A 15,572-nucleotide genomic window follows, 5' to 3' on the forward strand; every position below is an offset into this window, starting at 1 on the left:
AAACACAATAGGTTGTGATGAAACAATGCTCTGCTAAAAATGCTTTAATGCACCACATTGCTGAGCTGCAGATCAGTTATTATCACTGGCTACCAGGATTTCACCCACTTCAGATCAAGCACGGTGCCGTTCAATGCAACCTTCCCAGAACTAATTCAAGTTTGACCAGAATTATTTGGTGTGTGTGTGTGTGTGTAAGAGGGAGGTAGCATACCCCTCAGCTGTCCAGGTTTTTGCAGAATGTCCAGATTTTTGCCCCATATTCCTCCTAAAAAGGATTGAAGTTGCTAAATAATGAGAGACATTTCAGTTTTAGACATCATATCATTTAGAAAAATGCATACTAACACAAATCCTGTTATTCTTGCAATTTTCTAAGTTTATGAGAGCCATATTTATAATCTGCCTCTATTTATTTTAGGCTTTGTCCAGATTTCTTGCACTAAGGTTGAGGCCTTGAGGGGTGTGGTATGTTTGTGTGTGTGTGTGTGAGAGAGAGAGAGAGAGAGAGAGACAGTGAAATGCCCAAGTTAGAGTTAGCAGGTGGAATTTATTTTCAAGTGCATTTTCAAGGAACTGTGAGGTTTAAGGGAAGTGAAGTTTACTGCTGCTCATGCCAAGTCTATTTACAATGTGCAACTGTTTTGTTTAGCAAATGGTATCTCTATTGTGGTATAAAGTTTTAAAGCTATGTTAGTAGCACCACAAGTAGAATACTTGCATCTTAATGTAGAGGCTTGAGGTTTTATTCCTACAGCATGTACATTTGTATGCTGCAGTCCTGAGGATGTCCTCCTTTGGATGAGATGCCTAATAACTATGAACCTGTTTTTCAGCTTGCCATCCATTTTCTATTGCAATATACCAGCTTACCATTTTTTTAATTTAACATAGGCAATTTATTCTTTGACAGCAGCAGGCACTGAATTTGTAGATTAAACTCTGAAATATACAGTTGTTTTCTAGCAACAACCTCTTCATTAGTTTCAGATATCTTTAATGTGGAATTATTCAGATTACTTTTACTTCGGCAGAGATTGTGTGTATTGACTGATATTGGTGGATTGTAATGAGTGGCCTTTTATGGTTGAAATGTTCTGAATTGGGCAGTTTGTCATTATTGGTTTGTATATTTTGTTTCATTGCTTACTGGAAAAATGTTCAAAACTATAAATTTAAAACACACTCAAGTGTTGCTGTATAATGCAAGGGATATAATTCAATTATATATTATAATTAATACAATCAGGTAAATCAAATAACTTTTGCATGGCCCTAACAGTGTGCAAGGAGCCTATTGCTTGAAAACAGTTCAAAGGTAAATAACCTGCCACTGGCCAGATGCATTTTCTTTGAATGTGGGTTTCAATGCTGTTTCATTGAATGTGAGTTTCAAAAGTAGAGAAGCTTTAATGCCAAGTCTGTTTTTGTTGTAAGACTATTGCTTTGTTTAGGTTTAGTAAATGTCTATCAGTGTTTGGGCGATAATGTTTGAAATAAAAGTTGTAAATTAAATCCAACTGCCTGTAATCATTGTAGAACTAAAGCATAAAACAGTATGCACACAGAGATTTGAACAGTGTCTATGGCAAATGGGGAGAAATAGCCAAGTAATGGGACTCTGGAATGGCTGTGTGGGCGGGACTTGGGGTGGGTGGACTTCGGCGGGGCTGTGTTGGCAGGGGGCAGGGAGAGCTATGTGGGTGGGGCTCTGGGTTTGCACCCCCCTGCAAAAAATCCTGCGGGCTCCCTTGGTTAGGAGGTGTGATTTGATGGACTAAGTGGTGTTTAATTTGGATTTTTGGGCTTTGGTTAAAGGGTGGGCATGAAAGCTAATTCATTTCCACAGTTATCAGGAAATGTCTGTGGAATATTATTGCTGTTTTTGTTATATTTTGTTCATTTGTATCAAAAGTAGTTTAGGACTGGATAACATTTCTGTTTATATAGCTCCTGCTTTTCTAAAAGCAGAGAACATATAGTCAAGATTATAAATGATGGAGTCCCAAGAAAATTTATCAGTTAGGTTGGTTGAAATTTGAAACATTGATAGGAGAGTCTAAACTCAAATAAATTACAGCTAGAACATTACTCATCAAAGGAATGATAATAATAATGCAGTAAAGAAGTGGGTTTCCCGTTAAAGGTATTACTAGGGGATGGTTTTAAACAGGTGTTATGGAGTCTTTACAGAATTTTAGGACCAAGGTATAGAGCTTTGCTGTTTTGTTTATGGTGATTGTCTTCAGGTAGTATGTTGACAGATTTTTAAGAAACAGAGAAAATAAAGCCACCACTATTGGGGCTACAGTGGTTTGGCAAGGTGGGTAGATGAACCTATTGAGTAAGAGGAAGTAGATGACTGACTAAAAGCTTTATTTAAATCCATGAGATTTTATATTTATGGGCAGTTTGTTGACTTTGTTTCTAGGCTGGAAGTATTACTGCTATCTGTATTTAGCCCAGGTTGATTTACTGCAAGTAAGCTGGTTTACAAGATCTTTTGTAATCCTTAATTCTCTCATGCCATTTGATGAGTAGCAGAGAGAATGAAAGTGCTTAGTTTGTAGACTGAGTATTTTAGTGAAGACAGAATAGGTTGTGTCAGACCCAGTGGCATTACAGAAATCTGACCAGTTTACTGCCTAGAGGTTATTATTGCATGCATATCATATTATGCACACCTGTGCCTTATTATGTGAAGGAGTAGAGATTTTGGCCTTTTACTTCACAAGGTGAGGGTGACAGAGCATTATGTGAAGGAGTAGAGATTTTGGCCTTTTACTTCACAAGGTGAAGGTGACAGAGCAGTGATCACTGAAATTAAGATCTAGTACTACAGTGTTAAGAATTTTGAAGAGATTTGTTTTAATGAGATCCAGAAGAAGGTGGGTGGCTATCTGTGGTATAATTAGGTTTAGCAGACTCTTAACTGAAGTAATTAATAAGGCCTATGAGGCTGTATTTACAGGGGTCCTATGAAGTTTACATTAAAATCACCTCGGAGAAGAAGATTTGGTTTCTTTGAAATACATATGTAAAATTATTTGTGAAGTACTTTGTTTTGAGATATGCTGACAAAATTAAATAGACAGGAACTTTCATTGATGGTGTTTATTTACTGATTCCTGCTACATCAGTATATTTTTACCAGTTGCAGCAGTTTCCATTTCTTTTCACTTCCTGGTAGTTGATATTGTTGTGCTGAGCTATCTACTTAAGTTGTTCTGCTGGACAATAATTACTGAAGTTTTCTAAGTGGTCACTATACCCTTACAACAAAGACTTGTCCTGTGTGGTGTGAGTAAATCCTGACATATAAATCCCCTTATATAAACACTTTATAGCAATTATCAACAATAATTCACAATGCAAAATACACATACACTCAAAGTTGTATAAGCAACAGTATTCCTTTGATATTATCCGTTCCAAGCACAGAATATACTTCTTCCTACCCTTGTTTGCTCCCATGTCACTGGACTTAACCTGTGACATCTTCTGTTGGCCTGTTCCTTGCCTCATGGCTACCTGACTTATATGTACCCACTGTAGCCTATTATTAATTTTTGCAGTTATGACTTTCCATACATAGGTGTGTGCTATATATAAATAAGTATGCTAACATATACAGCTATATGCAAATAAAATATGTATGAATACCCATCATTTTCTAGATCCCTTCATGCCAGAGGCTAATCTCGGGTCTTTGTTAAGCAGTCAGACAGCATGTATCTTGTCATAGTGGAAGAAGTGCCGGCCATTGTCTCCTTAGTCCAACATCCACTATATGAATCTCTCACAGGTGGATTAGTGGTCAAAGCTGTCACTTTTGGTGACTTTTTTTCTTGTTACCACAGCGGTGAAAATATCAAGGAAAAAACAGACAAGCTACAGTTTTCACTGTGTGATACCTTAAACCTCCTGTAGTGCAGGCCCATAGGATATACACAAATGACCCCTTCAGGACAGCAAGTGTTTCAGCAATATGGCTTCTGAATGTCCATGACTATTTTTTACTTGTTAAGTCTTTATAGTTACATTCAAGCCAATAAAGTCAAACCCCACTAGCTGTGGACATGCATGTTTCAGCCTTTTTATTGACCACCTCAGCATTGAGTCCTTTCATGTAGTTGAAACATTAATTGTTACCACAGCAGTGAATTGGGAACTCAAGTATAAAGTTTAAAGGTAGAGTCCCCCCTGTCTTTACAAAAGTAGTGTGATTTTAATGCACAGGCTGGTGATTCAGTATCACACATTACTGTAAATATTTTTTTATCAGATTCTTTGTTTTACTGATTTACAGCTCTTTAGTCGTATCTGTGTAATACAGTGGTTCTCTAGAAACAGCGCCATGCTACATATGAATTAGTATTGGTTGCACTGCAATGCAAGCATTTACAAGATTATTACATTCTCTGAGACTGCATGAATAGTTGAACAAAGCAGTTGCAAGTATAATAGCAGTTTTAATAAATCATCTCTGTAGTGTAGTAGTAATGACCTTTCATGATCTTTTCCCAGTTTATTTTAGAATGCTTCATTGGTTTCATTTTGTATGTTGACCTATAGGTATCTGGTTCTGTGTTATTCTCTAGGTGCCACTAAGTCCAGCCTGCTGTCAGCACCAAGCATTGTCAGTATGTTTGTGCCCGCACCTGAAGAGTTTACAGATGACCAGCCTACGGTGATGACTGACAAGTGAGTAAAGTTATATGGGTGTTTGCAAAATAAAGTAACTAATCATTTAAAAAGCAAGAAAAGGCAGTGTAACATTTCAGTGAGCTAAATAAACCAAATACCACCAGTGCAGTCACTTTATCGTACACTCACTTACTGTCATATTTGCACAGTGTCAAGTGACAAGAAATGGACCCATGGTATCTCATCATTTTTCTCAACATGCTGTTGGTTAAAAATAAATTTCAGATTTTGTAGTAATAATGAGTATTCTTTAGAAGGCTGTACCCCCTTTCCTGCATGTGTGGTGCTTTGTCCCTTTTTACTTGCCCCTTCTTAAATATACCAACTCTAAGGACACACTGAGTAATAGAAAAGGGCCTGCTTATATCTATTGAGCTGTTTGCTTGATGAGTACAGCCATTTATGATGCCAGATGTTAAACAACTACAGTAATATTCTTGTTCATAAGTGTGTACTAGGCTAACAGCCACTGGGGCCTTTTTAAGTTTAGCCATACATCTCAAATAACTGACAAGTTTAGATAACCTAGGTAGAGTAAGCAGTGCTTAGGAGATGAAACATTTGCAAGCAGGAGCCTGGGAAATGTACCTTTTGCAGGCTGTCTGTGTACATAAGAGATATAGATGCTAAACCAGGGGTGAATTTCCAATTCCCCATCTAGTTGAATTGGGTTAGGGAGGAACTCTGCTTCAAATAGATGGGGAGCCTTTTCAAGAGAAGGGGTAGTCTCTAGGATATGTACATTTTTCTCAAGCATGTTATATTTATATCACAGGTTTATGTCTTTAAAACAGGTAATTCTGGTGCTATTTGTTTTCGGATATGAAGGAGAGCATTGGGGTGGTCTGCTTGGGATATGTTATAAAGCACCAAATAAGCCAGTGTGGATGCACTCACGTGTGTGTGTGTGTGTGTGTGTGTGTGTGTGTGTGTGTGTGTGTGTGTGTGTGTGTGTGTGTGTGTGTGTGCGCTTGTGTCCATGTATATGTTCATGTGTGCATATGTATTAGAGAGTGGTGCCTACAATATCCCATACAAGGAAGAATAAGCCTGCCAACACTACCCCTACCTATTACCCTACATGCTGCATTACTAAAAAACCTTTCCCTGATGGTACTTCTACCAAGACAGCACTTGATCTTAGTTGTGTCACTGAGGTTTTCTAATGTAGGGTTTTTTACTGGGCAAGAAGTACTCAGTGTTTTATGATCCACTCTTAATAGTCAATTAGAGTTTTCTAATTCTTGTTCTTGTTTTTTTTTTCTACCTTTTGAGGTTCTCTCATTTGAGCATTCAACCTTTCATGACAAAATCATAAAACAGAGATTCTTCATCTCTATGTTACATTATATCTGGTAAATTTAATCTTTCTGACAATTTTTTAAAGCTTTTCCTGAGGCTGATAAGCTTGACTCTTTCTTTACAATATAATAAAAATATGTTGCTATATATTTATTGCCTTTTTATGTTATCTAAAGTTATATTTAATATTTCTTGGTATTTTATCATTATTATTGTACACAGAAAAAAAGAAACTGAAGTATACTGTAAGTGCCATAATTTAACAGTATAACACATTATAAAACTAATTTCCTAAAATCTTAATAACCACTACAGTCCCTCCTCTAACTAGACTACTACCTAATTCATAAAGTTGTACTTTAGCTAAAAGAACAGTGTAAACATACCTAACAGATGTAACCTCTACATTACTGATTTATCTGTTTGTTCTAATAAAGTTATAATATTGAAAGAATACATTATACAAGTGTCATAGTAGCATTGCTTACATCCAATAAATTGATGCATTTAAGGTTGTATTAACAAAACATGTTCTAAATGTACAATTTATTAGACTTACTTTTCAATAGTGATATCTTAGTATGAATTATTTGTATTTAAATCATTAAAACAATCTCCATATAATACAGTATTCAGATATGTGATTATTCTGTGGATATATTATGGGTGCTTGAGTCCCAAGCTATGAAACCGCTGTCTCACAGCCAGGTACTGAAGGACCTTGTAGCACGGTTAGGCTGCTGCTTGTGCTTGAATTCAAATATGCATACATAAATGCATACATGCGTACATGCATACATACATACATACCTGCATGCAAACACTTCAAGCGCAGGCATTAATGGCCTTCTAGTCTGGCAATATACCAGAACAGTTGTTTCCATAATAAGTGCCAAGGCTGTTCTTAATTTCTAAATTGGTGCTTGCTTTAATGTACTTTGGTAGTCTATTCCATGCATCAGCTACACTCTGAGAGAACCAGTTAGCACACTCCTCATTATTCCATGCACCAGCTGCACTCTCAGAGAACCAGTTAGCACACTCCTCATTATTCCATGCATCAGCTGCACTCTCAGAGAACCAGTTAGTACGCTCCTCATTATTCCATGCATCAGCTGCACTCTCAGAGAACCAGTTAGTACGCTCCTCATTATTCCATGCATCAGCTGCACTCTCAGAGAACCAGTTAGCACACTCCTCATTATTCCATGCATCAGCTGCACTCTCAGAGAACCAGTTAGCACACTCCTCATTATTCAATGCACCAGCTGCACTCTCAGAGAACCAGTTAGTACGCTCCTCATTATTCCATGCATCAGCTGCACTCTCAGAGAACCAGTTAGTACGCTCCTCATTATTCCATGCATCAGCTGCACTCTCAGAGAACCAGTTAGTACGCTCCTCATTATTCCATGCATCAGCTGCACTCTCAGAGAACCAGTTAGTACACTCCTCATTATTCCATGCACCAGCTGCACTCTCAGAGAACCAGTTAGCACACTCCTCATTATTCTATGCACCAGCTGCACTCTCAGAGAACCAGTTAGCACACTCCTCATTATTCTATGCACCAGCTGCACTCTCAGAGAACCAGTTAGTACACTCCTCATTATTCCATGCACCAGCTGCACTCTCAGAGAACCAGTTAGCACACTCCTCATTATTCTATGCACCAGCTGCACTCTCAGAGAACCAGTTAGTACGCTCCTCATTATTCCATGCATCAGCTGCACTCTCAGAGAACCAGTTAGCACACTCCTCATTATTCCATGCACCAGCTGCACTCTCAGAGAACCAGTTAGCACACTCCTCATTATTCCATGCACCAGCTGCACTCTCAGAGAACCAGTTAGCACACTCCTCATTATTCCATGCACCAGCTGCACTCTCAGAGAACCAGTTAGTACACTCCTCATTATTCCATGCACCAGCTGCACTCTCAGAGAACCAGTTAGCACACTCCTCATTATTCCATGCATCAGCTGCACTCTCAGAGAACCAGTTAGCGCACTCCTCATTATTCCATGCACCAGCTGCACTCTCAGAGAACCAGTTAGTACACTCCTCATTATTCCATGCACCAGCTGCACTCTCAGAGAACCAGTTAGTACACTCCTCATTATTCCATGCACCAGCTGCACTCTCAGAGAACCAGTTAGCACACTCCTCATTATTCCATGCACCAGCTGCACTCTCAGAGAACCAGTTAGTACACTCCTCATTATTCCATGCACCAGCTGCACTCTCAGAGAACCAGTTAGCACACTCCTCATTATTCCATGCACCAGCTGCACTCTCAGAGAACCAGTTAGCACACTCCTCATTATTCCATGCACCAGCTGCACTCTCAGAGAACCAGTTAGTACACTCCTCATTATTCCATGCACCAGCTGCACTCTCAGAGAACCAGTTAGTACTCCTCATTATTCCATGCACCAGCTGCACTCTCAGAGAACCAGTTAGCACACTCCTCATTATTCCATGCATCAGCTGCACTCTCAGAGAACCAGTTAGCGCACTCCTCATTATTCCATGCACCAGCTGCACTCTCAGAGAACCAGTTAGTACACTCCTCATTATTCCATGCACCAGCTGCACTCTCAGAGAACCAGTTAGTGCACTCCTCATTATTCCATGCACCAGCTGCACTCTCAGAGAACCAGTTAGCGCACTCCTCATTATTCCATGCACCAGCTGCACTCTCAGAGAACCAGTTAGTGCACTCCTCATTATTCCATGCACCAGCTGCACTCTCAGAGAACCAGTTAGCACACTCCTCATTATTCTATGCACCAGCTGCACTCTCAGAGAACCAGTTAGTACACTCCTCATTATTCCATGCATCAGCTGCACTCTCAGAGAACCAGTTAGTGCACTCCTCATTATTCCATGCACCAGCTGCACTCTCAGAGAACCAGTTAGCACACTCCTCATTATTCTATGCACCAGCTGCACTCTCAGAGAACCAGTTAGTACACTCCTCATTATTCCATGCATCAGCTGCACTCTCAGAGAACCAGTTAGTGCACTCCTCATTATTCCATGCACCAGCTGCACTCTCAGAGAACCAGTTAGCACACTCCTCATTATTCCATGCACCAGCTGCACTCTCAGAGAACCAGTTAGCACACTCCTCATTATTCCATGCACCAGCTGCACTCTCAGAGAACCAGTTAGTACACTCCTCATTATTCCATGCACCAGCTGCACTCTCAGAGAACCAGTTAGTACACTCCTCATTATTCCATGCACCAGCTGCACTCTCAGAGAACCAGTTAGCACACTTCTCATTATTCCATGCACCAGCTGCACTCTCAGAGAACCAGTTAGTACACTCCTCATTATTCCATGCACCAGCTGCACTCTCAGAGAACCAGTTAGCACACTCCTCATTATTCCATGCACCAGCTGCACTCTCAGAGAACCAGTTAGTACACTCCTCATTATTCCATGCACCAGCTGCACTCTCAGAGAACCAGTTAGTACACTCCTCATTATTCCATGCACCAGCTGCACTCTCAGAGAACCAGTTAGCGCACTCCTCATTATTCCATGCACCAGCTGCACTCTCAGAGAACCAGTTAGTACACTCCTCATTATTCCATGCACCAGCTGCACTCTCAGAGAACCAGTTAGCGCACTCCTCATTATTCCATGCACCAGCTGCACTCTCAGAGAACCAGTTAGTACACTCCTCATTATTACATGCATCAGCTGCACTCTCAGAGAACCAGTTAGTGCACTCCTCATTATTCCATGCACCAGCTGCCCTCTCAGAGAACCAGTTAGCGCACTCCTCATTCTAGTAGAGTATTCCACATTGATTGATGATTCTCTACTACTTTTTTTTTTCCTCAAATATTTTTTTTATTTACAATTAAAATAACATTTACATAATATTTTTAAATAACATTTTAAGCAACTATATACAATATTTGCAATAGCTTGACTTTCACTTATATACACTATATGTTATTAAATATAGAATTAACAGATCAGTTATCAGAGACACAATATTGAGTATTGCACAGTGTCCAACAAAGATATAACTTTCTTCCAAGGATTATTTACCAATGGCCTGGGATAGATTTGTAGTTCTTTGATTTTTATTTCTATCAATGCAGTTGTCTTCAGTAAACTGTAGAATTCTTCCAAGGTCGGGGGTGTATTTGAATTCCACCTTCTGGTTACGCATATCCTAGATATAGCAAGTATTGTCCATAACAAATGCATATTTGTTTTATTCAGGTAGGGACCTTTATTTACATTTAGTATTATCAATGCTTTAGTTCAGGTAAATGGTTAATTAAATAAAGCTTGTAAAAATGATTGATTCCATTCCAGTATGATTTCATTTTATTACATTCATAAAAAATATGAATCCAGTCTGCTTTATTTGACTTTTCACACCTCCAGCAAAAAGCATTTTTAGTAGTACTGATCTTTTTAATTCTATCTGGTGTTAAAAATGCTCTATGTAAGTATTTCCAGTTAAATATTTTCCAGTACTGTGTGTTAGAGGTATAATTAACTGATAGTAAGATGTTACTTTTAATTTCTTCTGTTAACTGCAATGACTGACCTTTTGTTAAGAACTGCCAGTATGATGGTTTGGGAATTGTTTTATATGTTATTAACTCTTTATATAGATTTGAAATGGATTTTTTCTTTTCACAACTATTATATATAAATTCATACAGAAAACATTAGATTTGGAATATCTTTAAATGAGGAATTATTAATTAATCTGCATAAATCTTGAGTGTACATTAGAATGCTTTGTCAGGTTAACCAGTCCTGTGTTGGAATATTGTAAGCAGATTTTATCATATGTATATCTAAAACATTTAATTTATTTACACATTGAAACCAGCATAAGAATCCATTTTGTTCCCAGGAGGTTATTGTTTCCCTAAATATTTTGTGAGGAAAGTTCTTAGTGATGGTAAATGGGGTTAAAAGGTCAAATCAAAGTTTTAGATCTATGTTTGCATTGATAAGATTCCTAAAGGAATTGATGTAATGATTAATCAGTGTTGTTTTAGAAGGTTTTGGTATATTATATTGTATACTTATGCATAGTATGTACCAGGGTTTGTTTGATTTGTCTACTATTACATTTTTAACAGATTAAATTAATTTGTTAATATAGGTGTTGTTAATTCTTTCCAGTTGGCAAAATAATTTGGGTTTATCCAGTCTATTGTAGTTTTAAGCACAGATGCTTTTATATATGTTTCTATTTCTGGGAAGATCAATCCTCCTTGTTTCCAGGGTCTAATGTGATGAGTTAGAGCTACTCTATTCTTTCTGGGATACCATAAAAATTTTATTAAACATGAGTTTATTTCTTTAAGACTGTATCTTTCAGGAATTAACTGTATTGCTAATGCTACATATAGTATTTTTGGCAATAAGACCATTTTTATTAATTGCAATCTGTCTTCAAAAGTTAATATAATTTTGTTCCACTTTTCTATATATATTTTTATTGCTTCAGTAATGTATTTATAATGTATTAGTATTGTTTATATTTTTTCATAACACTATTCCTAAATAATTTAGCGTAAGTTCTTGTTTTCCTATGATGGATTTATCTGTAACTTGTAGTTCTTTTTTCTTATTTAAAAATAGATATTCTGATTTTGATCTATTAAAGTGTAGACCTGAAATCTTATAAAATTTCTCCTTTATAGGTTCATAGGTTGGTACTAGCTATCAGTTACCAAGTGAGTTTGTACAGAGTGTGAGGTAACTGCAAAGATAACATGTTGCAAAAATTAATATGTATATTTTCATATGCTCTAGAGACTGACAATTTCAAGTAACATATAAAATGTAACTTTTACAGTGCAGACAACTTGTGAAATCAGCATGTTAAAGTGAGTAATACTTTTTAATCAAGCAGCTACATTTCAGTGCACATGTAGTTTGGGAGCATTTCAGTTATTTTTCCAGGAATATGTAATCCTATGAGGATAAATCATAAAATATTTACAAATAATCCTATTATGTATTTATTTTACCTTGTTTAGGTTGTTTCTCATTTTAATAACTAAACAACATTACTTTTTCTTATTATTTGTTATCTGTGAGGCTAAATGCACTTCGCAGATTCACAGTGTCCTTAGAAACTGCAGCAATTGTTTACTGTTGCTATGGCAGCACAAATAGAATGTGAGTAAAGCTTCACTTCTCTTAACCAACAGTACATTTTTCCCCTCCTTTTTTTAATGTATTTTGTTAATACTAAAATGAAATAATTCAAAGGACATATGTACATGAATGGAACATTTCAGAGTTAATCACGAACATGTCCCCAATCTCAATAAGCATAACAGTGACTATCATTAATCTAATAAATATAGTAATAACAATTAAGTTCACTATTCCAATTAGTTTACCTTAAAACTAGATTATTTTAAACTATTAGTTATCTATGTATAGATAGTGAGTTATTAAATATATACAGACTATATTAGTATAGTAAATAGGAGAGAATTTAGAAAGTGAGACAAAATGCAGTTAAAATAAATAATGAGAAAAGAGAGATGAGAGAGAAAGAAAAGAGAAAATTAAGAGAAAATACACATATACTATGTATGTTGATTTACAGTATAAATATTTTATGTGCTATGTAACCCTCCTTCTGTGAAAGAAAAGTATCCTGTTTTACATACCTGAGGTAATGTGAAAACTCTCATGTGTCATCTATTTTCAAAAAATATAGATAAAGATTCCAGTAGCTAGTTGCCTTTGTTTTAAAATTCCAAGCAGTAAAATTGGTCCTTTAAAATAATGTTAAAACAATTCATATCATAGTAGATGCTTTGAAAGATTTGGCTGTAACAGTATCAGTCTTTTGCTTCTTCTTTTTGACATCTGTCCAGACATTTGTTTCTTTTGTTCTCTTGAGTGAAGGTGACATCCAGTCCATATCTTCTGGTAAAGTAATCACATTATTAGTTTTAATACATGAAGAGGCTTCCTCTAAGTCAATAAAAGTCCTCATCTCATTGGCATACAGTATTCTTATCTTAGCTGGATATGCAAGTTGTGCCTTGATCTTATTTTGTTTCAGAAACTTTATCATTGGCCATACTTTTTTCCTTTGTTCCATTATTCTAGAGGAATAGTCGTTATCAAATCTTATCAGGCTCTGTTTATATTTTAGAGGTGCCTTCCTCCAAGCAGATCTTAAAATCAGTTCCTTGTCCAAGTATGAAAGAAATTTGATAATTAATGATCTAGGAGGAGAGTTTGAGTTAGTGGCAGGTTTCCCATGAGCTCTTTGTGCCCTTTCAATGCCAAAGGAAAGTCCTTCTTTTAAATTTAAAAAGTCAGGGATCCAGCTTGATAAAAAGGAAATAATATCCTCACCTTCTGTGTTTTCAGGTAATCTGAAAATCCTGATGTTATTTCTCCTCTCCTTATTTTCCAAGTCATCTACTTTATTAACCAACCAAGTGTTTTGTTTAAGAAGCAGTTCTTTCTGTGTTTCCTCTTCCTTAAGTCTGCTTTCTAAGTCATTTAGAGAAACCTCTATTCCTGTTATCCTTGTCTGGTGTTGTTGTAGCATTTCCTTGAGTGACAGCCTGATTTTGTCTGCGTGTTTTAAGATTTTCCAGGTGCTCTTTAAAATTATCCATCTTCAAAGACAACTCCTACAGGGTAGATGCCATCTGTTGTAGTTCCTTCTTTAAGGCAGCATCCTGGTGAGAATTTTTTGAGTTGCTCATTTTAACAAGTGAATATATCTCCAAGCTTTTTGACAGGAAATTATTTGTAAAACTTCACCAAAGTTTCTAATTATGTAAATTAGGCCTTTATAAGATTTTATACTTTAAAGAAAAAAAAAAAAAAGAATATTTTTTCCTGTCTTGTTTAACTAGTTATATGGAGCTCTAAAATACTGCTGCTTTCAGTTAGCCATTCAGGCTCCGCCCACTCTCTACTACTTTTTGATAATCCCTGACATCCCCAGACATAGTTGTCTTTAAATGCCCTATATACCTGAATAAGATCTCTTTTTAAATAGCTATATGAGACACTGCACAAATTCATATATTTTAGTCTTTCATAATAACTTAAAATTTCACATCCATAGATGCCCTTGCTGTATTTCTGCTGTACTTTTTCCAGTTTATTCATGCTTTTTTTCTTATAGGTTTTCCATATTGTTATTCCATACTCAAGTTTGGGTCTAATGTAACTAACACATAATGTCTTTATCATTTCTGATTTCCTAGACTTTATAAATCTTTTGATATGATTAGAAAAGCTCAACGCTGGATCTACCCATATACCCAGGTCCTTAAGTGAGTCTACTGTTTCTTTCACTGTGTCCTGTATTAAATATTCACTTTTTGATTTATGTCTCCCAACTCTCTTATGCTTAGTTTTTTTATATATTTATCAGCATATTATTCTCCTGTGCCCAAAATGGACAATTTAGTCAGTTTGTTTACAGACATGCCCTGTCTGTAAGACGTAATCATTTACCTAATGTCAAGTCATCTGCATACAGACTGTAGAACACTTCAGATTAAATAAATTTGAAAGATACAATCTAAACAAGTATGGCTTGGACAGAGCCCTGTGGGACACCCTAACTGTAACCTAGAATTTTAACTGTCCATTTGCTGTGTCTTATTTGTAAGCCATTCAGCTAACCATTTTATCAAAAGTACATCAATACTAGTTGTTCTAACTTATTGATCAGTGTTTTGTGTATGACCCTGTCAAATGCTGAAGTTATAGATTACATCACAGCACAATTTTTCATTCATTGATGTTATTATATTGTTATAGAACATCATGTTACAGGTGGTAATAGATCTATTTTCAACATATGCATGCTGATATATGGTTTCAACTCCCAACCTTTCCAGTTCTGGCAATAACATATCCAGTATTACTTTCTCCATTATTTTTCCACAACATGAAAGTAGACTTAAGGGTCTGCATGAGTCTAGGTTTATCCTACCCCCTTTACCTTAAAGCCAGGTTTAATATGTGCATGTCTCAAATTTTGAGGAATCTTCCCATATTTATATTACCTAGTGAATAACAGATATAATGGTACCATAAGTTCTTGCTGAAGTGTTCTGAGGTCATTATTACTAATTCTGTCTGCTCCCTGTGCATTGTTTGGATCCAGTTTGCACAGTTCTTTTTCTATACAATCTAAATTGATTTCAGTATCTTATGTTACCTGCATGCTACTATGACAGCCTATCACCCAATTTGTGGAGCCAAACTGTTTTGCATAAGATTTAGTAAATATATTTATAATATGTTCTGTTTGAGAATTATTTTTCGAATCTACACACAGTTTGTCAGTTTTTTCAATTTGTATGTCTTTACTCCTTCCACATCTTATCTATAAAATGGTTTCCTATTAAGCTCAATAGCTTTACATAAGTTTTCTTCAGATTTTTCTTGATCTTGTTTCACACTATGCTTAATTTGTTTGTTCACATTATTTATTTCAGTTTTCAAATCTGTAATACAACCTCGTTTCTATTTCTTATATTTTTTCTCTCTAATCTGTTCTATGGAAA

The 15,572-nt window shown here is 36.4% G+C and overlaps 1 protein-coding gene across 1 annotated transcript in view; it reads left to right on the forward strand.

Moving 5' to 3' along the window:
• The window catches only part of UNC79 (unc-79 homolog, NALCN channel complex subunit), a 1,772,232-nt gene that overhangs the window by 981,965 nt on the left and 774,695 nt on the right, over positions 1–15,572 (forward strand). Inside the window, exon 34 of the mRNA XM_044074575.1 lies at positions 4,602–4,704. Coding sequence (XP_043930510.1) covers positions 4,602–4,704 — 103 coding nt within the window. The remainder of the gene's footprint in view (positions 1–4,601; positions 4,705–15,572) is intronic.

Source organism: Protopterus annectens, chromosome 6.part0 (genome assembly GCF_019279795.1).
Source record: "Protopterus annectens isolate FY-2018-M chromosome 6.part0, PAN1.0, whole genome shotgun sequence".
Classification (NCBI taxonomy): Eukaryota; Metazoa; Chordata; order Ceratodontiformes; family Protopteridae; genus Protopterus; species Protopterus annectens.